General features: G+C 44.6%; 3 protein-coding genes across 8 annotated transcripts in view; 2 read left to right on the top strand and 1 right to left on the bottom strand.

The window, feature by feature from the left end:
* The window catches only part of LOC131663235 (protein O-mannosyl-transferase Tmtc3-like), a 9,007-nt gene extending 4,776 nt beyond the window's left edge, over nucleotides 1–4,231 (top strand). Inside the window, exons 8-14 of the mRNA XM_058933511.1 lie at nucleotides 56–204; nucleotides 274–583; nucleotides 871–1,161; nucleotides 1,282–1,464; nucleotides 1,672–1,956; nucleotides 3,030–3,426; nucleotides 3,794–4,231. Coding sequence (XP_058789494.1) covers nucleotides 56–204; nucleotides 274–583; nucleotides 871–1,161; nucleotides 1,282–1,464; nucleotides 1,672–1,956; nucleotides 3,030–3,426; nucleotides 3,794–4,011 — 1,833 coding nt within the window. The 3' untranslated portion in view covers nucleotides 4,012–4,231. The remainder of the gene's footprint in view (nucleotides 1–55; nucleotides 205–273; nucleotides 584–870; nucleotides 1,162–1,281; nucleotides 1,465–1,671; nucleotides 1,957–3,029; nucleotides 3,427–3,793) is intronic.
* The window catches only part of LOC131663236 (NADH dehydrogenase [ubiquinone] 1 alpha subcomplex subunit 9, mitochondrial), a 24,715-nt gene extending 7,412 nt beyond the window's left edge, over nucleotides 1–17,303 (bottom strand). The window contains exon 1 of the mRNA XM_058933512.1: nucleotides 17,183–17,303. The gene's annotated coding sequence lies outside the window, so the exon portion shown is untranslated. The remainder of the gene's footprint in view (nucleotides 1–17,182) is intronic.
* Nucleotides 6,156–24,787, top strand: LOC131663238 (LIRP-like). Of its 6 annotated transcripts, none has more exons than XM_058933517.1 (3): nucleotides 6,156–6,324; nucleotides 22,396–22,603; nucleotides 23,173–24,787. In XM_058933517.1, the coding sequence occupies exons 2-3, from the start codon at nucleotides 22,396–22,398 to the stop codon at nucleotides 23,364–23,366; spliced, it is 402 nt and encodes a 133-aa protein (XP_058789500.1). In that variant the 5' UTR covers nucleotides 6,156–6,324; the 3' UTR covers nucleotides 23,367–24,787. The 6 variants fall into 6 exon arrangements, with proteins under 6 accessions (XP_058789500.1, XP_058789502.1, XP_058789505.1 ...); XM_058933519.1 differs by lacking the exon at nucleotides 6,156–6,324 and adding an exon at nucleotides 11,556–11,716; XM_058933522.1 differs by lacking the exon at nucleotides 6,156–6,324 and adding an exon at nucleotides 14,907–14,930.

Here is a 24,787-nt window from a genome sequence, read left to right as displayed (position 1 = left end):
CTGTAAGTTTGTTCATCACGATTCAACGACTAATTTATTTCGCATTGTCTTTTAGAGTTTGGCGATGATGATTCTTCCATTCTTACCGGCTTCAAATCTATTTTTCCCTGTTGGATTCGTCGTAGCCGAGCGAGTATTGTATGCACCTTCCATGGGATTCTGTATGTTAATTGGATACGGCTGGCACATTCTTTCCGAGAGAAGGTAACTTCCTTCTCTTTTTGCATATACAAAGAACTCGGTATTAATTGATTTGTTACTTTTACTTTGCAGTAAAAAATTGTCGGCAGTTTTTTTATTGACGCTACTAACGTCTCAAGCAACAAAGACTTACATGAGGAATTACGACTGGGTAGACGAGTATCAGATATTTATGTCTGGGTTGAAAGTCAATGATCGTAACGCCAAACTTTTCAATAACGTCGGTCATGCCCTGGAGAGTCAAGGTCGTTTCACCGAGGCTTTGAACTATTTTAATATGGCTGTGCAGGTTCAGGGCGACGACATTGGCGCTCATATTAATGTCGGACGAACTTATAATCACTTGAAAATGTTCAAAGAGGCCGAGGATGCGTACTTAAGGGTAAGTTGATATTACCGCGAGTTTGAATATGCGTATATCGAAAGTGAGAGAAAACAAATAGCTTGAAATTAGATAGTGAACGTCATAATTGATATCCGTATCATTCTCGAGTGGAGGCATTAGTATTCCACTTTGCAGTCAGTATGGGTACGTTGTGGAAAAAGATCAGAGATTATGATGAAAATCTATCAGTAAAATGCCATAAAAGCTGTCACATTCATTATACCTTATCAAAGATGAGGCACGAACGTAAAACATTTGATGTTTCATAATGCCGTTCTTTATAGGCGAAATCATTACTGCCGAAAGCGAAGCCAGGCGAGTCATACCAAGCGCGAATCGCGCCGAATCATCTTAATGTGTTTGTGAATTTGGCCAATCTGATAGCGAAAAACGCCACGCGCCTGGAGGAAGCGGATCTACTGTATAGGCAGGCAATAAGCATGCGAGCGGATTATACTTTGGCCTACATCAACCGCGGTGACGTTTTAATCAAGCTCAATCGCACGAAAGAGGCTCAGGAGGTTTACGAACGTGCCCTATTTTACGACAGCAATAATCCGGACATTTATTATAACGTAAGTTTTCGCGTGAGCGAGAGAGCAAGCTAGTTGGCTGGTCGTAAAGCTTTTTATATGACAGTCGCCCATTAAATGCCATGGTAAATAATGGTGCCCCGATCGCTTTTCTCTCCGCAGTTGGGCGTTGTGTTTTTGGAGCAAGGCAAAGCGTCCCAGGCGTTGGCTTATCTCGACAAAGCGCTCGAGTTCGATCCCGAGCACGAGCAGGCACTCTTAAATTCCGCGATACTGCTGCAGGAGCTTGGCCGGGCGGAGCTGCGCAAAGTTGCCAGGGAAAGGCTTTTAAAACTATTAAGAAAGGTAATGGCGGAGAAAAGATTACATTTGCCCTCATTTGTTCGCCCACTTTAGCTCATTACATTCTCCAGATCATTTTCCCCGAGTACAGCTCAATTATCGTTTACTTGCGCAACTTTCAAATATCCATTGTCGCTTTCGTCCTTTAATAATCTCAAGTCCGTTCGTTCTTGCGTTAAATGAACGATTTGCCAATGTCACCAATTGTAGGACTCGAACAACGAGAGAGTTCACTTTAATCTGGGTATGTTGGCGATGGACGATCACGACAGCGAGAGTGCCGAGCGATGGTTCCGAAACGCCGTGGCTCTAAAAGAGGACTTTAGGTCGGCTCTTTTCAACCTCGCGCTATTATTGGCAGACGAGCAGCGACCGCTAGAAGCCGCCCCCTTCCTTAATCAGCTTGTCAGATTCCATCCGGATCACGTGAAAGGTCTGATTCTGCTCGGCGATATCTACATCAACACCATCAAGGATCTGGATGCTGCCGAAAACGTACGTTCGCACATTGTGCTTTTATACTTTCAATTACATTTCTTTGCAAATTAGCACTTGTTACAGAGCGAGAATTAAACGATTCAATGGTTTGGCAAACTAACGAGCGCATAATACGTTTCCCTCGCTATGATCGTCGTGAATTTTCTTCAACATCCTTTAATAGCAGGTTATTCGTTTGCCTACTGAAGAACTAACGAAAGTTCCCCTATCGGATAGTCGTGCTGGCAGTCGGGAATAACATCGGGAACTTTTTTAACGTAGCCGATTCGAAATAACAGCGTTCCAGTATTAAAAACACATAGAGCGCGTCCAAATAGCAAGGCTCTCTGTTTTCATTGAAAATATCGTATATCACGTTAATGTGACTTTTAAAACTTTTAGAACAAGTTTACTCTTGCACGCAGATGCTTCAATTGCGCACACACCTATCTTATGAATAATGGCCTGTTTCAAAACAAATGTAGTTTAGATAGGAAATTTCTGTAACTTGCTGTACACATTTACATATCAAATCATTTTTATAAAAGCTTATCGGAATCGTATTTCAACGTGACGTTCTTGACGATATATCGGATAAGCAGTTTAAACAATAACAATACCACCGACATTTCGCAAACTCGGTGCTTGTTGAATGTCCTTTAAATCAATTTTCATCTATCTGTAATTGGTCATAATTTAGTACAGTATATTTATAGGGCTATTGCGTTATTCAATATAAAAAACTACCTAAAAATATTTGAGTTTCTCAACGGAATTCGCCAGTACGTCATGTACCAATAAAGAGGTCGAAATAGTAGCTATTATTAACCTTGTGTTCCAAACCCAATGACCCCGTAACATTTGATGCTGATAATAGCTTTTTCGACAACGATGTTATATGCTCTGCTCTGATCAACATTCGTTATATTACATATTATTAGTTCTCGTTGCATAATCAATTGATCTAATGCGATTACATTCGATAAATAGATGGAAAGTTGCAATTGTTATCGGTATTTCTAAGGGCAACGATCAAAAGTAAGTTGTGTCGCGTCAAAAGCTAATCCTGGAAATGTCGTTGAACGTTGCAGTGCTACCGTCGTATTCTACAGCTCGACCCAACGAACATCCAGGGCTTACACAACCTGTGCGTGGTAATGGTGGAGCGGAACAAGCTGGGCCTAGCGGAGCAGTGCTTGCAGCGCGCAGCCGCGTTGGCGCCCCAGCAGGACTACGTTCATCGTCATCTGGCGATCGTGCGAGCGCGCATCAATCGCCTGTCCAAAGAAGAGCTTCAAGTGGTGGGTCTCGGCGACAATCCGGAGATCTTCGACGACTCGTTTTGGCACGATCATCAGCCTCCTCAGGATACCGGCAGAGAGCACGGCCCGCAAAATCGCGACGACGAGTTTTTCAATCATTTAGGGAACAAGGAGCAAGCGCCTGGGGAGGCTACTTTGGGCGCCAGACTTACCAAGAATCTCAATGGTAAGCTTCCAGGCCGCGTCTCTTGCAGTTATATCGGCTTTGATGTACTGTGGACTTTCGACCAATTATTTTTCTGCACAATTTTATTTCAATATTCAAAGTAGAAGTCAATGAATCAATCACGGAATGATACGGATACAAAGTACATAACTATACGAGTAACGTTACATTACTATTTGGGTACTGATTTCCGGCCTCGTATCAACATTTAAATATTTAAATATTATTATGAAAGGTATTTCTAATAAGTACAGCAAAGTTGTCTGAGCTACGTTTGATTTAATTTTGATTATGATACTTTACACTCAATCAAAGTAAAAGCTGTTTCACACTTAACAATTGATTGACTTGTTTGTTAACAACGCAGGTCCGGCAGTAAGCATGGTGGACGATCTGAGCGGCATTGTGGAGTCGCAGCCAGTGTTCGAGCACCACACGCTGAGCACTGGCACGAGTAAGTTTGAGTCGTCGTCGCAACGTCATAAGCGGGCCGTGCGAGCGAAGATTGCCGAGCAGAAGCTCGTTAACAGAAGCGGCGCAACGACAGCCAATGCTGCTGGCGCTACGACAAGGAGCAAAGTCTAAATGTCAACCGTTAAATAGCGACGGATTGGAAAATTTTATGTGCGAATGCGAGTGATGAGAGTTAACCCGCCGAATAATGTAAAGTTATTATATACATATTAATGAGGGTTATGACCGATGGTGTAGTCGTATAGCGCTAATGGTGTGAATATTAAATGAAATGACAGAGTATTGTTTTATATGCTGTATAAATAGGAAATTTTATAAAATATATTTAATGAATTCGTATACTAGTGTCTTTTACTTTCATCCCTAGCTTCCTCAGCGAGCCTCATTGTGTTTTTTTCGTTTCATTAACAATCTGAGTTTACTCAAAATAAAGTTTTAAAATAATCACGATAATGAAAACGTTTTATTTTTTCTTTAAAAAATATCTTCTTATTTTCAAATAAGTTCTGATGAAATAAGATACTTTGAAAAATTTTTTTTGCTGATACAATGACTGGATAATGAATTTATTTTTAAGCTTTAACAGGCTCTCTTTTTAGTAAGTATAAATTGTTCGACCTCAAGCAAACATCCAATATCCCTACTTTATAATTCGTACAATTTTGATTCTTATATTTATACTTTAAAGTCTGACGTTCGAGTAATTTATATTGATGATATAAAGATTTATTTTTACTAGCTATCGTATTTTAACAAAGTGAGTCTGAAGAAACGCTCGGATTTTCGGATGAAAAGTAGATTGAAACATAATATGGAGAGTTGATAATTACGAAGGAGATTAGTAGAATGTCTCGTGACGGTGTTTAATGACCGCGAGGTTCATGCATATATTCCCGGCTGACTGATAAATCACGCGGTGGCGTATTCGATTTTAACTGCTAGGTGCACTCAGCTCCTCGTAATTTTCGCAAGTACGCAGTTTTAGCAAAGTAACAAAAGTCCTGAATCAAGCGAGAGACTTTTACGAGAACAACGTCAGTAGTAGAACACGTGCTAGTTTACGTGTCTTCGTCGTCGCACCGTACGTATAAAGGTTTTTATCGTTCTTTCTACGATAATCAATGTTCTTATGCGGCAGCATAATTTCCACGTCTCAACTTTTGTCTTAATCCAACTATCGAACGGATCTTTTGGCTTTGTTACCCTAATATAATTAGAAGTGCCTGGCATGTGTTAATTAAACGAAGCTATTCCTTGATTCGTTCATTATTTAAACTTTTCGAAGCCGTGATAAGCTCTCTTGTCAATGTTGTTTTCGCAAAAAAAATATAAGGAGAAGCATTGGATATCGATATTCCGATTGGTAGTTGATTGCGAGGAACCGTATGGCAACTACATCGACAGTTAATGTTTAGCTTTGCAGACACCGACTACGAATTTGTTGTGTTGTCAATATTTTAAAATTTTACCATTGACAGATTTTCAATAAAGCAAGGAAAGGCGTGAAAAGAGACGTCAAGTCGAGGTGGTTCGTTAGAAGCGCTCATTTGCAATGCGCGGGCTTTATAAAGCTATATACAGCCATTGATTTATCGAGAAAAGGTCGACAGGAATTATTGGAGTCCTCCGAGGAAGGACGTAAAAGAGGCAACCTTCGAGCGAGCCAAGTTGAAAAAACAGACGGTTTGGTGGGCGGAGTGCGCAAGAGCGATTAGCGGTGAGCGTGAAAATCACAATAGCCTTTGAAGGATGTTTCGTCACGCGGCGAAGGCGCCGCGTTGGTCGAATACATTTCGGCGCTCTTTCTCTCTCTCTCTCGCTGTGCCGCGCGTGAACGAGTGTCACAAACAATGACAGCCGCCGCGGGAGATAGATCTGGCGCGTGGCACGCCGAAAGTATGGCGAGGTCGGGTCGCGACTGGGAGAGCAGACGGTGCGCGAAAATGAACGCGAAAAATAAAGATGAAAAAAGAGAAAAACAAAAATGGCACAAGGGTGAGGGCAGCGAGGAAGGAAAAATAACAGGGGGCATCTTGGTGGAAAAGCAATCGTAGGCGCCTGGGGGCAATTGCATGGTCTGCTGGCCGCGCAGCAGCTCGTAACACACGAGCCGATAAACCGCGGCTGACACCCTCGCTAAACTGCTTAATGAGCACGTCTCGCCCGCTCAGGCGTTGTCGCAGGACGAGCAGTCCGCGTTGTTTTATAAAAGGAGCTGCCTGCCGGCCACCAACTCGCACTTTTACTCGCAAGTACTGGCGACGCAGCTCTCCGTGCCTCGCTCTCTCTCTCTCTCGCTCTCTCTTGCTCCCTCTGTCTCTCTCGTCGCCCGAGCTTGCACGCTACCACTCTCTCGCACGTACACATTTGCGTCCTGCTTTCCCGTTGAGACTCCGCTGCCTCCTGCCGCTACTCTCCGAAGCCGTAAGTCTGCACATGTGTTTTTGCCGGCCGTCGTCTCGCCTGATGCGTTCGACTGATCGTTCGCGCGTCATCCGCTTACGAGCGGCCCGCGACAGTCGCCTTTTTCGGGCTTGACTCGTTCATACGCGCACTCATGCGCGCCGCATCCGCTGACACATCGTCTAATGATAATAAAAAATCAACGCGGCCTAATGTTCACAACCGCCCTTGGCATTTTTCTAATTTACAGTAAGTTTTGTTTTGTCTGGTTGTCATAACGCAGCTTTTATTCAACGTTAATGATCAGTCGCGTCAATTCGCGCGCAGCTATTACGATATGCATGCCACATTCACAGACAATATTAATATATAAACATTTTAGTTGAATGGTGTTAACCGATTAAAATTAAAATCAATGTTTGCACTAACGTTGCCGATTATTGTTAAAATTATCACTGTTAATTAGTGATACCATTAACCCATAGAGGTGCACCGAATATATAACAATCTAACACTGGAGTTTGTCGAATAATAATTACGAAAGAAAAGTTGAAAAGAGAATCCGACTGTTGAGCACGCTTATAAAACGATGGAGTTGAGATCGTAATGTAAAAATGTGCGAGGGAGAAGACGAAGAGCAAAGTATCCGATAATTTCTTCGCGACAGCTAAATGGAAGGGCGAACTTAATTCTTCTTCAAAGTGCAAATGTCTGAAAGGGAATGCTCTTGGGCGCGATTATCATTAAAGAAAGTTTATCGCTAGAGCAGCTCTTACGCGGTTCTCAAAAACTTTCAAGTTTCAAGCTCGAGCGGATGGCCAATTTATTTATCGCGACTCGCGCGAGAAAAAAAGAAATACGGGCGCTGTGGAAAATGTACTCGCTTGGAAGACGAGCGCACGAGTCACTGGGTTACAATTCGCAATGTTACACGCGAATAACACGCCGACAGCGTTGAGTATTCGGAGAGAAGCGCTTAAAGCTATCGTTAGATTTGGCCTATCTAAATGAGCAAAAACCTTTGTCTTTACTCCTTGTTCTTTCTCTTGTTTTCCTTCACTTTATTTTTCTATTTTCTCCGTCGTACGTATTCGCTCTCTCTTTCTCTCTCTATCTCTGTAACGGGACGATTGCTCGATGGACACTTGAAATTTTATCTGTTTTTTTCTCTCTCGACCAATAACACAAGGCTTAAAAAAAAGCTTTCATACAGCGATATCCAAAATCTCGAAATAGTGAGGGAGAGAAAAACAAGCGCTCGTGATATCGCGCGTGTGAACATAGTTGGGCTATCACCTCTGGGCCCGTTTTTCTAAAAATAGAAGTCAATTCGGTCGAGAGTGAGCGAGAGAGCGAAAGAGAGAGAGAGAGAGAGAGAGAGAGAGAGAGAGAGAGAGAGAGAGAGAGAGGGAGAAGAAAGCGACGAGCGGCCGGCTGGGAATACGTGGAGGTGCGAAAACAATGATCGTCGGTACGTTAGCACTTGAACTCGCGCGGGGGAGTCGCGTACACGTGCGTTACAGGCTTGCACGATGGCAATATACAGCGAGGCTGTTGAATCGAGCGTAGTACTGGCTGCGATGCACAAGCGCGCTCGTTAAGTCGTTGCTTGCGTTACTGGGTCGTTATTATACGCACACGTAGTCGTCGTCGTCGTCGTAGTCGCTGTCGTCGTCGCCGTAATCAGCTGCAGACCACGTAGTCGTGCTCAAGTGACGGCCGCTTTAAGTTCCAAATCATTCGCTACCGTCGCCGCCGCTGCCGCCGCCGCCGCCGCCGCCGCCGCCGCCGCCGCCGTCGCTGCCGCCAGCTGATCTCTCGTCCCATCAGCCACTTTCACGCTCGAGCTCCGCTAACGCACAATTGAACTGATCCTCGGCTGCGAGCATTCTCTAAATTTATTCTTAGAATCGCTCGAGAAAAAACCGCGACCAATTGTCACCTAGACAATCATTTCAATACACACATCACGTGAGCTCTGGCTGCAAGCGCCCGGCTCAAAGGATTGTCTAGTTGCGCTCCGACCAATCCTCGCTCTTTTATTGCTTTCGACCTCGCCGCTAATGCCTCCAGAGAGCTTTCAGCACTCTTCCGCTGTTTTTTTCAAACGCAACTTCTGTAAAAATCTCGGACTTTTTTTTTCTTTTTTTCTGTTTACGAGGCTTACATTAAAATTGATCACCCGGATGAATTTCAAGCGAGAATATTTTTACAACATTTACCAGATCCGTTGAAAGTTGAAGTACTTATACTTCAAATTATATCCAAGTTGGCTTTGATAAAATCAGCCAGGCATAGCTCGTAGAGTAACTTTATTGAATAATTTTATCGCGTAGTTTCGAATTTCCGGCCATCGAGACAGCATTATAACTATTAATTTCAAGTGCGCTAAGAAAACATTTTTTTTTAATGAAAAAAGCACCGGTCGCGTTCCGTCGTTACAGATTACCTATGCCCGCGCGTTAAATTAACATACAAATAAGGACAAATTATCATGTAAATTGATACTATAATGTGTAGCTTATATTGCATTAATGAATTATTCTCGCAAAATATGCTCGATATACATAACATACCGAGAATATAGCTTTTCACTTCATATACCGGCATGCAAATGACTCTTCAAATATTATCTAGAGCAAAGTGAGCAGAGTGAATTACGTGCAATTGTTACGGCAAACTACGCATCATCAATTATTATAGAATTTCAGCTAGAACGCAGGTTAGCGTGCAAGCTGATCGTGAAAAGGAAATAATGGTCTTTTTGCAACTGCGATACAGCTACGCATCCTCCACGCGAGTAATCGTTTTGCACAGGTGTCGATTTTTAGAGTGAAGCTATTTGAAAAAAAAAATGCTCTGGGGCATCCGCATGAGAAAGGTAGCGCTCGCGATAAATGTGCCGATATGACATCGACTGCGAGGAAAGTGGAAAACATCAAAATATCAGATAATATATAAACAAGGATGACCTGGTAGATACAAACGCAAAACGTTGAGTAGTGTAAACAACATAAATTTGCGGACGACCGAGAGAAGGCAAACGATATTCGAATAATTGATCGAATCGAAGCATTGGCATATAAAAAAAGTTTGTATTCCCCTTTTTTAATTGGCCAGCGTGAGCACCAGGCCGATACCGTACGCTCGCAGCACTTTAGCAAACGACGTGTAATCGATGAGGCGCTGCTCATCCTGCATAAACAAATCAATTGCCGAGAGAGATCGCGGCACGAACGCGCCGTTTGATTTGATTCAAAACCTCGCCGAAGTGAAAGTCGCCAAGACTCATCACACTTTTCCATCGATTCGCTTCGATGCGCAGTCACTTCTGCGCCGACGATACTTTTCGTGTGCTCGTCGACAGCCCGTGCGCGCCGTTCGCTCTCGTCGGTCGATCGCCCAACTTCATTTATTTTAATTTATTTAATGACAAGCAACGTCGATTGCGGCAATCAATAGCCTCGGTAATAATGTGACTCACATCCGAAATTCGATGGATACCGCGATTTCATAGTTAATTAGTTTCCGAGGGCTGCTGTTATGCAGTGAGCAGCGCGCCAAAACAAATGTCCAACTTATCAATTATCAGCTTATCTACATACGGAAATGACTGGCGTGATTAATCGGGACATCGATTTCATATCGTCTCTTCGCATCGCGTATGATAAATTACAAATGACGAGATATTTTTAGTCTAAAGTTTTCTGGACTAAAAATATCTCGTCTATCCCTAGATTCTTTTTGTACGGCCGCCTTACGAATAATATGTGTATTGTGCAATCCAGTCCAACTTTATGTCAAAATAACTAAAAAATGCTCGGGAAATATCTCTTGTAACAAGATTTCTCCGCATCTGCTTCTATTCATTATTCACCTAAAAATAAACCACAGTAGAATGCTTAGAGGTAACAGAGAGAATTTCTTTCTGACATAAGACGAATCATTCGCATGAGAAAAGGATTGGTTTCGAGATCACTCGATGAATATAAAAACTTGCAAAGCTTCGTTGAGATTTTCAACGGAAAGCTCGCTATTGAAAAGCCCGAAAGACGAAAACTTCAAGTTCTGGATGGTCGGTCTATCTGTACAACGGGTAGTAATAAATCAGCGCGAAAATATACGGGAAAGAATCAGTGAGGCACGTGCGTCGGGCGCTTGCTTGGCTTTGCTCGTACTAATTAGCCGTAAACGAGGGGACGTATGTGGAGCGATAAGTCGGCACGGGGCCGACGTGTAGGCGCCTGGTGGCGCATTAAATTATTAATAATGAAGACTGGCTCCAAGCGTTATAGTAGCTTCAGCAACGACGTCCCCTCTCCCTCTTTCTCTCTCTCTCTCTCTCTCTCGCTGTGCCTAATGGAACTGGGACACGATCTCCCTTGTCAGCGAGGCACGTACGACCGACCACCTTCGATGACGAGCGAGAGGGAGGCATCGTTCAACTCTCCTCTCCGCGCGCATTACATTCGTCGCAGATTCTCCGATCTGATGAAAAAAAAAAAGAAGCGTCGGTGGACACGCGACCATTGACACGCGCGGCTTTTCACTTCGACTTCGGTCGTTCGAGTGCATCGATTTTCATTATATTATTCCACTTAATAGCGACGAACGCGTCGCGATCAATACCAGTTAGAGAGAGAGAACTGCTTTTAACGAGCGTCACCAGCTGTCACTACTACGCCAAGTCCGCGCGTTCTTTTCTTTCGGCTCCGTACAATCGCGTTGGATACGTGGCAAATTGTCGAGGAGCTTTCGACTTTTATGTATCAATACAGACGCAAGCGGAGGAAATATGCATATGAATTTTTGCTTCAAAGCACATACCACTTGCCATATATAAGGATCGAATTGAGGAAAGAGAGAAAGAGAGAGCCCGAGAAGGGGGTATCAGAAAGAATAAGGTTCGGATTTATGACCCAATATTACAAAGTAATCCCGTATGCCTGGCTGCACTTTTCGGGCGTACAAATATTAAAATTCAGAAGAACACTCTCGCTCCCCGAGAACGACTTTCTTCTCGTCATCTTTTTTTTTTTTTTTTTTTTTCACTACCACGATCTTCGCGCTGACGGCCACTCGTAGAGTTTAGCCGCGGAGAGGCATATCGAGCTACCGAATTCGCTGCTGTAGCATCCGAATAGGTGGCAAATTCAGCTGATAAATTGGCAGACGCGGCAACGTTGTAATAAAGAGGAGAATCTTGGACGCGCGGAATTCGCACAAGCGCAAAGTGCCGCACTGAAGGCGGTTGTTCGCGAGAGATGTGCGCGAACGCTTGTGCCCGACGAGCCGGAGAGTTATCGTGTCTTACAATCGAGTCTCGGGATTTGGATTCAACGTGCCTCCAACAAAGCGGCATACTGTATTCCATCAACGTTGTCTCTTTCACGATGAATATTCCGCCTCGCAGGTAATGCCCTACGTATTTACGCGGAATTCCAACTCCAGTTGTCGACGCTTGCGCTTGTTAAATCCAGTTTTCAACGCATCAATGATCGACGAGAAACGTTACGTCGACATTGACAGAAAAACAAAAAAAAAAAAAAAACAAACAAAAACAAAAGAAAACAGAAAAAAAAGTCTCGAAAATAATTGGATTCCGCGCGCGCGCGCGCGCGGAATGTCCCAGTTATAGCATGTAATAAGAGAGCCACGTAGTACACGCACTCTTCCTATGGCTATTTATAGAGCCACAGATTTGCCACTCGCATACACGCAACTCGCGCCCGTGTATTATGTTTCGTTGCATGCGCTCGTCACACGCTTCTACAATAACGTTACAATACGCCTGTTTTTGGCGGTCGCGCTCTTACTCGTTATCGCATTTAATTAACGTTGCGTAATTTGACGCGCGCCGTCGTCAATTTCAGCTGTACGCTCGCTTTGATTAATCGGCGCCCCCCCCCCTTCACGGCGCGTTATTGCAACTCATTAAAGTCATAATTATTTGAGCCGGGCATCGAGTGTATGCGCGCAGTTCGTGCTTTGCAATTTCGCTGGAGGAGTTTCGATCGGCGCCGTGGTAATTGGAGCGCGAAGGTGAGAGGAACGCGCGGCGCGTGTTTTGCGCAAACTGCGATTCCAGACCGGCGAGAGCAATGGCGGGCCTGCGGCCGCACTTTCGTCCACGTTAATCTCGGCGGCGCGCGCGTTTCGTTCCTCCTCTGCTCGTGCTCTTGGTGCTTTTGCATTCGGCACCAGACGAAATCGAAGAGAACCAGAGGAGAGCGAGAAAAACGGGGCTACGCGAGCGTAGGCTCCGGCCGATGGCGCGCGGGGCACGCGTAAACGGCTCCATTGTTGTTACAAATGAATGACTTTGCGAGCGTGCAGTGGCGCGCACTCCGTATGTAGTGCAAGTGGGAGTTGCGGCGACGAGCGGCGACCGGAGACGCGCAACGAAATCAATTTTGCAAGATGTTGCACGCCGAGAGCAAGCGCGCGCCGCGGAGATAGTCGCCGAGGGATACCCAGCGCGAGGATGCGCTTGTCTCTGTACGCTTTTTCTCCGAGAGATGTTTCGTTCACTTCCATTTTCATGGTTTTTCTTTCAATGATTCGCGCGCGTTCGAGTTTCACGCCTGAACTCTCTTTATTTAGGTTTTATGATAGAAATTGACAGAATTCACATAACATCTTACGATCAAGTGGTTTTCCAATGCGTTTTCGACTTTGACGTTTTACTCATTTAGAATATCTGCTTGAATAATAACAACAACAGTCTATTAATTAAATGAACTAATCTGTAAAGTGCGGCAACGGGAATAGCTTGTCACGATAGCGAAGCGCCGCGCATTACAACGTGAAACAGTTAGTAATTAATATCGCGAGAACAAAATGTACAGTTGTATTTTCCAATTATATAATTGTAGTGTTAGAACGTCGAATGCGAATACACGGTTAAGAATGTCATGAAAATGCATACACTTTTTGTGCATTGGTGACTGAAGTTTCATTTTTTTAGGATATGAAACTAATTTTATGTGTTTTTGTATGAATTTCTATTCAATGCACTTATCAATCTGCAGTTGATAACTGGTAAAGTGAAACAATGTATTGAAGATTCACTGCCGCGCATAAAATCAGCATTATTAGCATTCTGTTTGATTTAACAGTATTCGTATATGAAATGTTTACGACAAGACAAACATAATAATTTTCAAATTGTAACGTAACTATTGCGGAAACGATATTCTTACTTTGACAGACAAATTAAGGCAGTTTTTGTACTTAATGATATTATACCCATCCACTGTAGAGATATTTTAATAGGAATTTTCATTACTTTTTTATTGAAGTACATTTTTGGATATTAAAGAACACTCGAATTCATTCAAAGGTGCACTAATATACATAGCATGCATAGCATTGAGAATAAAGTTACTTACATTTCTATCGGATAAGTTATTAACGTGGACATTAATTTAATATTAATTTTAAGGGTTTGGATGAATAGGAACCGATAAAATGCTGAAAAACGTACAAATTCATATAGTAACAAAGTATTAGCTGCTATTTTAAACAGAGCAACAAATTAATTTTATAGAATGCTTTGTAATCAAAGTTACATTCAGTTTAGGCAATGTTCTACGATAAAATAATAATTTTCTTCAAGAATCGTGATGGTTTTGATGGTTATCAATCTACTTATAGTTTGTTTACTAATTTCAACTTTGAATTTGTACTTGAATACAATTTGTTATGTGTTTACGAACTTATTTACTATAGATCATTGAACTAATATTATTGAAATATTACATGGAAAATTATTTAATACATTATATGAACATTACTTGCAAGTTCGACGATGTATCTCAATTTTCATAGATAGCATCCACTTTTCCGAATAATTATGTACATTACAAGCATGGTTCTTTCGCGTAAAATTGAAAGTTAAAGGATGTGAATAGTTATTTTAAACATTAATTAAACTTTTTATTTGCAAATGTTGTAAACTCCACAATATCGTAATTTTCATCTGAATTTCGTTGGTTACACAGTATAATGTTGTCTTATTGGAATCGCATTATATTTATAAGTTTTAAAAATTCAATGAAATGTCTCAATCTTTACGAATTTTGTTATCTAACAGTTATATAAAATTGAAAATTCATATAAATTCATATAAATTCATATAAGTAAAATAAAATGTTATATAAATTTTCATATGAGTATTTCGAATAGAGTACTATTTTGTATCTATTAAAGCAGATCGGATGGTGAATCTTTGATGCACCCATTAGAGATTCATATGTTAATTCTTCGATTAAATAAGATAATCAAAGTGATTCTTCTTTATATAGCGCCGTAGATTAGCCGAACGTTATTTTCTGAACGATTAAAATTTCAATCCTCCGAGTTATTCGAGCGGAGGTATAATAACTAATGAATGAATGAAAGCTTCGGACAGAACAATGCTCGCGTAGCTCACGGAGTAAACCAATCGTGCTGATGTAACTTCGCACTCGGCGCTGACAATAATAATGGAGACTAATAGGTGAGAAGTGACAGAGAGAGAGAGAGAGAGAGGGGGGGGGGGGAGGGAGGGAGACAATGACAAATAAGTCAGATAAAGAGGAACGAAAGATAAAAAACGAGGGAATGTATTAAAGAGGTTCACTCTGGTACTGCTACCTATATATATACATATAACGTGCCCAAATCTGGGAGCGTAGATCTTGCCAGACTAAGGCCCGAGTAATTGCCCCGTTTCGCTTTTGCACTCAGCCGAGGTCGCTATTGCAAACTAATGCCCGTATTATTTTTTCGGCAATTTGGCAATTTGCAAGGTGATTTTCGGTTAAGTGCGTGACTGATTTGTTTGCTCGCACTTTGAAAGTCAAACTTGCCGCTAAACGGCGCGCTTTATTGCGTAACGCGTCGATTCGCGCCATCGAGGCTGTATCTTCCGGTAAACGGTGGGCTTTATTACGCCGAGTGTTTGCATTCGACGAAGCTGAGTCTTTATGACACGACTGGAGGTTCGCGCCGGTTGGCGAGTCCGCGAGGTCGGGGCGCAGCACGATCGGCAATCGATGCGAGCCCGGCTAGGAAGGCAAGCGCGGCGCGAAAGTTGGAAACAGGGTTAGAGCGGCGTCGGGTCGCTCGCGCCAAGTTACGGATCGATTGCGCGCTCGGTCGGCCGGCGGCGGCGCCGATCGTCCGCGATAAGAGCGACGTTAATTGCGAGAGCTTCGCCGCTGATAGAAACGTCTCTGTCTTTCTCGGCTGGCGTGCCGCGCGCGGGATCGCTATCTTCCGCGCGAATTTTACAATGGGCGAGCCTCGGCAGGAACATGAATTACGAGTTGCGGCGCGCGCTGCCCCAATCGCGCTCGCTCCCTCTTCGCAACTTTCGCAATCTCGCACTTGCAATTTCGCGCCGTCGCTCACTCCGCGCGCGGAGGGCTGTTTATTTTAGCCGGCGATTAGCTCTCGCTTCGGCGTCGGGTCCGCGCGCGTACGCCGCTGGCGAATGACGCGCGCCGCCCTGCCTACATCGGAGATCGTTGATAAGCGACGGCTCGAACGCTCGGTGGCGCTGCGCCGCTGGCTACTCCCAAATAGCCCTGACGCGTTGCGCTTTCGCATCCGCAGTGAGTCTCGCCGTTGCACGGAGCTTCGCGGAGCCCTCGCGCTCCGAGACTTTTATCGCTAGTGCCAAGACCCTACAACGCGATGCGATAGGGTGACAAGCTTATGTACCGATTATGTAAAATGGAATACACCGGCAGTGCTGACGCATTACAAAACAAAAACATTTACAGAGTTTGAATGCCGCCAATCCTCACTGACATCGCATTGCCCTTGAAAGAAGTGTTCAAATAAAGCAGGCTTAAACGATTCGAGCGACGGCTGAATGTTGACGGGATATGGCAATTCCGCGACCAAAGGACTTGTCGCGAGTTGGGGGCATTAGTCTTAATCGGATCGCGGAGGACGAGGGAGCAGTCGTGAGGATGCGCGCGGAGCGACGAGTTACCGCAGCGCGTTTGGGAAAGAAGCCGCCGAGCGGGCTCGGGACCGGCAGAAAAGTCAGCGGAACGCTCGTGGGAAATGGATCGACGGCGTTTAGCGCGGTGCGTATATAATGCAGGCGCGCTCGCTCGCATGCACGATGACAGCGGTTGCCGAATCAAAGTCCACGAGAGAGAGAGAGAGACAAGCGAATGCCGAGAGCGAGTCGCTCGACAGGCCGTCTCTCTCTCTCTCTCTCTCTCTCTCTCTCTCTCTCTCTCTCTCTCTCTCTCACTCTCTATCGTTTTATTAGCGTTGCTCTTCCCTCTCCACCGCCATTCGTACTTCACGCACTCTCTCATCGCCGTGGTGCGGGCAGCAAGAGAGAGAGAGAGCGAGAGAGAGAAAGAGAGAAAGAGAGAATACGGCTTATTTATTTGGCTCGGCTGCTCGTTCCTGACGGCACTGGCGGACTAAGCGCCGAGCGAGTCCGTCGCGGAAAGTGCACGCACAGACGAGAGAGAGAGAGAGAGAGAGGGAGAGAGAGAGAGAGGTGCAGTGCGACTGCGGGGGTGCAGAGAGACGCTAATCGGTAAAGGGCACCTCGTTCGGGCGAATAAATGCAGCTAGCAAAGGGTCCAGCACGTCAGCTGACGCCGCCTCTTACACGACTTTACGCGAGCTGCATCCTTGTTGTCGTCCAGCGCCAACAGTCTCTGCCGTAACGCACTCATGATACGCGAGTGATACTTGCCAGCCAGGGAGAGCTGATCGACTCGTCTCCTCTCTCTCACCCACGCCACGCACTCCACGCACCCTCGCACACCCTTGCCGCAACTCTCATCCCCCTGCCCTTTCCGCACACTGCTATCTTCCAACACCCCGCGCCAAACTGTGATATTTACAAGTGATAACGTACTCTCTCTCTCTCTCGCTTGCTCTCCTTCTCTTTTTTTGTAATTCGTTTGTTGTCGTTCGGCTACGTCAACAACCGTCGCTCTAAGGGGATACGTGCTCGATCCCTCTTCTTTCCGTCAGCAAGGATTTCACTCAATGATACTAAGTAAGTTTTTGCACTTTTACTTTCTTCCGCAACGCCGCGATTCAGCCGATTTGAGCCGAGTCAACACGAGCAACTGGCCTCCGTGCGGACTCGGACGTCGCGAGCTTTGGATCGTTCGTTTCCTTCAATTCGGCCTTGAAATTCCAATTGGCTTGGCATCCGTCGCAGCCTCGAAAGAGCATCGGCTATATTTGCGCGTAGCAAAGATTCTCAACGCGCTTCCACTTTCGAGATAGCTCTCGTCACTTGCCACGCAAGATAGCTTTTGCTCGCGTTGCCAGCCTTAGCCGAAAGGTTATCCAGCTCGTGTTCGGCGTGTTTTTCGTCGTCCACATTACTTCTTAACAATTGGTGTTTCGCGCGCTTGTCACATTCATTATTTTGTACTTGTGCAAGATAACTTGCCAGCGGAACATTGACCTAAACCTGAAAGCTTGCGTATCGCGCGTGACCCCATTTATGTAATTACTTTATTTCGCTTTTTTTCTTTTTTCTTTTTGTGCTATTTTGCTTTTGTTATCGTTGCTAGTTGCTTCTTGCCTTTTGAATTCACGTTCGTTCGGGCATCGGATGCTTACTTTGGCACACTAAGGAAAAACGCAAGCAGCGGCTTTGATATCTAGAAAACTCGGCGGTTTTCGAAAATGTTTAGTCTGTGCGTTGAGGTCGTTCGTACGCGAAATCGACTCATTGACTCGATCGAATTGCTCTATCAATGGCACAATGCGCCTATTTATATAACTTGTTTTCCAATATTAATCACTGGCTAGCGGTTTATTGCGATCATATCACTGTGTCGATTCAGACTCGTTTGGCTTGATTTACCAAACATTGCTTATAGAAGAAGCGCGCAGGCTGAAAATTCGCATTGGCGATTTGTTTATTGAACTTGTCGAGCGATGTAAGTTATCATGAGCTTTTTTGAATTTGAACGACGACATCGGTGACTAATTATCATCGCGTTGCAGCAAGCAAAATTTGATTTTTCATTCTCACACTCCGTAGATATTGAACGGGTTTACATTTGCAATGCGGTAACGGATTGATTCTGCATTATTTGAGTAATGTAATATGAATAGATACCGATGAAAAATAACGCAAACAGACAACAGAGAGCATTCTATAAATAATCGAGAATCTGAGGAATGCGATAAAAACTCTGGCTGACGTTATATTTTTTGAATACACGTCTAAGCTCCGTTGAGATTTTCACAACAAGCAGTTGAATGCCATCCGAACTAATAAAAAGATATAAATAAGCCTGTCTTCTTTGCGAAACGATTACGCGCGATCGACAAAAGGAAACAACAGCTACATACTTGGGCTTGTTTACAGTGAGTGAAATTCCGTTGAATGACCATGTGTATGTGCGTGTGTGTGTGCGTGCGCGTGCGTGTGCGCGTGCGTGTGCGCGTGCGTGTGCGAGTGTATATGAATCCGTGGCGCTTGGACGCCTCCCCCTCCCCCCCAATGAATTAAAAATAACGCGCCGTGGGTTCTGGAACTGGTCTTACGATGGGCTATTTATAAATCAGCAATCCGATATATATGCATACACGTACTAAAAGTGCGAGGTGGCGTACCAAGAAAGACCGGTCGCGCAACGCGATTTTCCCCGAGCTCTGGCGCGCCGAGAACGCGCGGTTTCGCTTTTTTTCTTCTCTCTTTCTCGCCGATACACGCATCGCGTAAAAATACACGGCGACGCTGAGCTTTGCGTGGGCGCGCTTCCCGAAGTATACAACGCGTATAAGGACGCAACAACAAGCTTATTTCCGAGCGCGAGAACCCCTCTATAAATAAAACTCGTCGACACGGTGCCGGATAAGTCTTTCCTCTTCCCCCTCCCCCCGTTTTCTTTGTTGCATTTCTTTTTTTCTTCTGCCAAGTGCACTGGCGTGTGTCGGCAGCGGCGTGCGTACGCTTACGTCGCTCACTTTTACCTATCGATAAGTCGAACGGGCGACGAATTCCCTGAGCTTTCCGTCCGCCGTCCTTGCACGACCGGAATTCCACGAGAGCGTCTTGTCTTCCTTTTCTCTTATTTTTTTCCTCGGCCGATCGCGGCCTCACTCCTCGCTTTCCTTTTTGCTCTTTCCCGACTTTTTACATTGTTCGCGCTCCTTATACCGTGTACGCGCGGACGAACCGTTCGCCAAATAATTTACTGTCGAGCAACTCTCTCGGATTAGGCGTATCTCCTTTTATCGAATGCCAGGTACTTTGGATTCTCGCTTTGTTTCTCTCGAATTTCTTCGGAGGCGCTTGTTTTTACGAATCGCTGCCAGGCGACGACGCGCGAAAAGGACTCGCACAGCGGCGCGCTCCGCGTGGCCGTGTGCACAGTCGTGCTGGCGCGAAAGAATCACGGATCGAATCGAGCGAGACGCCGAGCGCGACGGCGAAAACGAGCATCGGGATAGATAATAAAAAAAGGCGGCTTATCTGGAGAAATATTGTTTTGAAGTAATTGAACGGCGAAGCGAGGCTGGCCGCACGCGCGCAAAGCTATCGGCGAACAACATCCGGAATTCGTAAGGAGCCGGGGCGTTACATAAAGTACGAGAATAATTAGCAGCGAGCGAGCGATAATGCGCGCTCTATTTTGCCGGACCTCGTCGCAGCATCATGATGTCTGGGCAGCAGATAGGGAGGCGCGCTATCGTTGGGCCGTACGCGCGCTATCTGACACATTCTTGTCTCGGGAAAACACGTCCAGAAAGCATGGCCGAGTGACTATATATAACCCAAAATCCCTTGCGGTTTGTGCGTTAGTCTGCGCGTACCCGCGCTCCACGGTGCGATTTGTGTCTGTCCCTCGCCTCGGAGATAAGAAGGAGCCGAGCGAGAGAGAAAACGCAACGACCCTGCGAGCGCGCGACCGGCCACAGCTCATATAGTGATGGACGATGGACGGGAAATGATCTCCGATCTGATTCTCCTCTGCAGTCCGATTCACTGTATGCCGCGATTCTTTCTTTTCTCGTTGAGTTCCGCTGAATTCTCGCATTATGTAACTCGCACGATGATTCCTTCTTCGATGTACGCTGTCGCATCAGTGAGAGATTTCGTTGATTATCATCGCTGTCGGCTGTGACTCCTTCGCTGGGGAGCTTTGCAACCTCAAGGTAATGTGCATTTTGTCTTTGTTTCCATTCGCGTTCGCGAAGCGTCAGGGACTTTCCGCGGCACATCCGGGATGGCGACAGACCTGCCTGATGGCACAGTGTACGGACGGGCTCGTTTCACCTGCCTCGCGATCGTTCGTCATAGAGTGGGAAAACAAAGAGGCGAGAGTAGGAAAGAAACGATAAGCGGGGCCACGGAGAAAGAAAGACAAGCCGATCGCCACCGGTATACGGTAGCTGTCGTCCGCGCGCGACGGCTTGATCGCGCGAGCCATTTTCACCGATCAATACTCATAACGGTAACTCGATTACCGCCGCGGCCATTCGAAGCCTGTCGTTCGCACATACGCGCGTACACGTAACCGCAAGCTCGCACGTACGCGCCGAGGGCAGCTGCATTATTCACGAGTTTCGCGAGCTATTACACGCGCAACTCCTCGTCTAACTGCAATTCAAGTATTAAATATCACTTTGCTTGATGCGCGCCTCTGCTGGAGCGGACGAGATACCAGACTGATGTGTGCCGAGCGCGTTAAGGGAGCGCGCAACTCGTCTTCGCGGGATTCGTTCGGAGGACCCCGCGACGCGATTATCGTAAGAGGAAACACGCGCGCCGCTCGCGCCTCAAATACGCCGGATCGAACGAACGATCACGCAGCGACTGCTCTTCGTTAGCGCAATGTTCAATCTGAACCACGTGCTTCGTTTTTTGTATTTTTTTGTTTTTCGTCTCTTCTCAATCCTCGATCGGCGTAACGCCGCGCGTTATGTAATCAATTAACTCGATAGGCAGAGACAACATATGCGCGCATCGAAAGATAGGAAAGGCGAGGGATCAATGCTTATAGATTATTCGTAAAGTCAATACACCAAGAATTCTGAAATTAATCAAACGAAACAAGTTGAAGGCCGATAATGCCAGCGGGATTATCGCGCGCGACGCTTATATGGGCGCCCGTGATATCGACTGTTTGCGAAAGGATTGAATTTCTTTTTTCTTTCCCGCCGAGATGGGCTCTCTCGTCGCTTCGTCCTCTCGAGAGGATGGATGCAGTTAGCGCGCGCGGCCGCCGAAAATCGACCAAGAGCGCGTAAGCCCATTTTTCAACTAACAATTCTGTCTGCCGGCGCACCGCCCGATCGACTCGTTTTCCACGAACGCCAAGCATTTGCTCGGACTATGCAAAACCTCCAATTCCCAATATCTATTCGGCCAATCATGCCGGAGCCCCCCCCCCCTTTTCCCATGCAAGCGAATTGTCCGGAATCGGAAACGTAACGAGATCGCAATCCGGCGGTGGAGAGACGGGAGGAAAAAAAAAAAAACGAAAAAACGAAGAAGAAGAATGCGCGCGTTGACCGCGCGTTGACCGCGCGCGGAACCAGCGATCGAAACGCTTGTCGCATCTGTCGTGCTAATTTACTGGCGATTTCTTGCTGTAAATCACACGAGGGCTTTGGCTGGCAACAGCTGATCGCCCCGCGCTCCGGCACAATTATTATCTGACACGTGACCTGCCGCTGGGCCATCGGGCATCGCATTTTTTTCCCCTCGCTTATCCGGATGAATCTATACAATATATTCATATATGTAGGAAGAGAGAGACGTGCGATACATTATTTTGCGGTGAGAGTCAAGACAAGCATTTCTTTTTTCGATGGGGATATATAAATTCACGTGGAGATCTTCGTAAATCTCCTGTTCTTCTTTTTGTCTGTTTTGCCTTAACGAACGAGTCGTTTGTTGTTATGCATAATGCTCTTTTGCCGATCGATCATGTCGATGACATCGAAACGACACGTCCGACTGATATTGAATTTCGCGATAATTCTGATTCGAGCGTTGCCTACTAATAAACGTTCGTAAATGTTTACGCGCGTGATTAAGCGATCGTCGAAAAATAATTCTGATGTTTGGATTGGAATTGTCAATTGTTGCAGATGTCCACATATCGGTTAGCAGCACTCTTGATGCTCACGCTGGTGAGTCTGATCATGGTGCAATCGTCTAGTGCAGAGCTGCCACTAAACGATTATGAATTGATAGTTAAACGTCAGGGAATGAGCAAATACTGTGGCAAGCATCTTGTAAATACATTGCAGCTCATTTGCCATGGACTGTACAACACGATGTTCAAGAGAGATCAAGGTACGTGCTACTATATCATTCGATTTCGTTTTTGGACGTCCAATCATAACGATGAAAAGTTATAAAACCTTGGCTGTTATCGCGCTGAGCGTACTTTTATAAAAAAACGATGAATTTCATTGATTATTCTTGCTTAGATACCACAAATATCGCTTCGTATTTTTTATCCACGCTACGGGTTAGTGATCAGTTCAGTACGTACGTTATTGTGGAAATATCACTTGGCGACAGAGTTATTTTAGTTTCGATCATTCGGACGGTTTTTGTCGTGGCCATCGAGCGTTGCAGGCCGCCGCCACGTGAAAATGACCGTTCCTATTAAAAAAGCCACGATTCCTTGGAAAACATCCTCCCTGAAGTTCGAAGGTCTGTACCCCTTGAAACGGAAATACGCTCGACTAGGAATAGGAAAGACGTCGCGAATAAATCGGCCCATAAATTTATACGCGAGTCAAAAGGAGCGCGGGGCAAAATGACAGATGACGTAATGGAGGTAAATCCGCAGTGGCAGGCATTTGTCAAATCGGTATTTGTCAAGGCCCTTACCTGGGAATTGTTGTCTGTTACAGAAATGGACCTGGACGATTACCCCTCGTACGACGACTCATATCCATTCAGGTCGCGGGCCAGGGCCAGGGCGATGATGATGGGCCGCTTCGGCGGCAGTCGATACCGGCGCCAGTCGCGCGGCGTCCACGACGAGTGTTGCGTCAAGTCTTGCTCAGTCGCCGAACTGGTCAGCTACTGCGCCAGCCCTTCTTAAACGTAAGCGCCTCCTCGACTCACCTCTCGACGAGGGCTAGGCGCGTAATATCGGCAGCGAAACATTTGAACGCCTAATTTATTCATTATTCCTTCCTCGACTCAGTTCAACTACGACACTTCGACTGTACACCCTGCTTGCCCGCTGTTATACGAATAAAAGAGATGTGATAGAGTGTGTGTTTTAATCTGTGCAAATTTTACGTCAGACAAAGTGATATAAAACTATGGAGAAATGAACGATTTCTTATTGAGTTGGTATTTTGTACTTTGTTTCCGTTTTGCTAGGTCGTGTTTTTTTATTTGTTCTTTGTTTTCTTTTTTTTTATCTTTTCGAGATCGATCGTTTCTTTTGGTGTCGCTAATGTGGAATGAGCAAGATTTTTTTCGATATACACGAGATTATATAGACTGCTTAGACAACGGGCTCTGGACTGGTCGAATTCACTTCATCTTATCGAAATTTCATTGATATTTATTATTGGCCTCGACGTTGCTCTTGCGTAGAGCTAATGTGTGTTATTTAAATTTGTAGCGTTTGTAAGTTATGCGACCAACCGGATATGTTAAATCATGTATCTTAACCGCTTCGTTTTTTTATATCTGGACGATCAGTGAGGTTTATTATTTATTTTATGATATCTTCAAATAAATTAATTTTTTTTTTTTTTTTTTCTTTTAGTACGTCTCATTATTTTTTTATTTTGAGCACTTTCAAACACCTTTGCATGCTATATAATATATGTGAGCGCTATTGTGATATATACATATATACGCATATCAATAGCGCATTGGTTATAAATTATATGCACCGATCTGAAATTGGATTTCATGTACCTTGAAAATAAATATATTTGTGAAAAACTACGTAAATTTAAAAACAATCAACGTGAATCTTACATTGTGAAATTGTTATATTTTCTTAGATATACATATCTTACTATATGCATTTTATTTTTGAAAGTTTAATTTTCAAATACTATAGATTACGATAAAGTATAATCCTATTAAAAGTACCATATATTTGCTCAGTTATAAAAATATATATCCTGCTTGACAATACTGTTCTTTTCTCGCCTATTCGTAGAAAGAAAAACACAATTGCTGTTCACGTTTGACCTTCAAAGCCCTGTGTTAATCCTGTATTACAAAACTTTTGTTTCACTATCGATTCATATATATGTAACATTAGATTAAGTGAAAAAGCGTCATTTAACCAGCGTCGGTCTAAACTTAAGATTCGTTAAGTATACGCACTTTGAATTTATGTTTATTTTTTCTAGAGGCTGTGACAAAATGAAAGAGGCTTTGATAAAGTGTTATGAATTATTATTAACGTTGTGCGCAGTAGAAGGCATAAAATGTAGAATTTTTTTTATAAAGTAATTATACAGTTATTCTAATTTCTCTGTAAAAATGGTA

Source organism: Phymastichus coffea, unplaced genomic scaffold (assembly GCF_024137745.1).
Source record: "Phymastichus coffea isolate CEN01 unplaced genomic scaffold, Cenicafe_Pcof_1.1 PCOF00031, whole genome shotgun sequence".
Taxonomy (NCBI): Eukaryota; Metazoa; Arthropoda; class Insecta; order Hymenoptera; family Eulophidae; genus Phymastichus; species Phymastichus coffea.
This window is presented reverse-complemented; position numbering and strand designations above follow the sequence as displayed.

What these genes read in the sequence shown, in the direction of transcription:
- LOC131663238 (XM_058933516.1), top strand. Translation starts at nt 16,179, where the DNA reads ATGGCAATTCCGCGACCAAAGGACTTGTCGCGAGTTGGGGGCATTAGT. An exon ending in GATCGACGGCGTTTAGCGCG is followed by an intron (nt 16,386 to 22,395) that starts GTGCGTATATAA and finishes CAATTGTTGCAG; the next exon opens with ATGTCCACATATCGGTTAGC. An exon ending in GATGTTCAAGAGAGATCAAG is followed by an intron (nt 22,604 to 23,172) that starts GTACGTGCTACT and finishes TGTCTGTTACAG; the next exon opens with AAATGGACCTGGACGATTAC.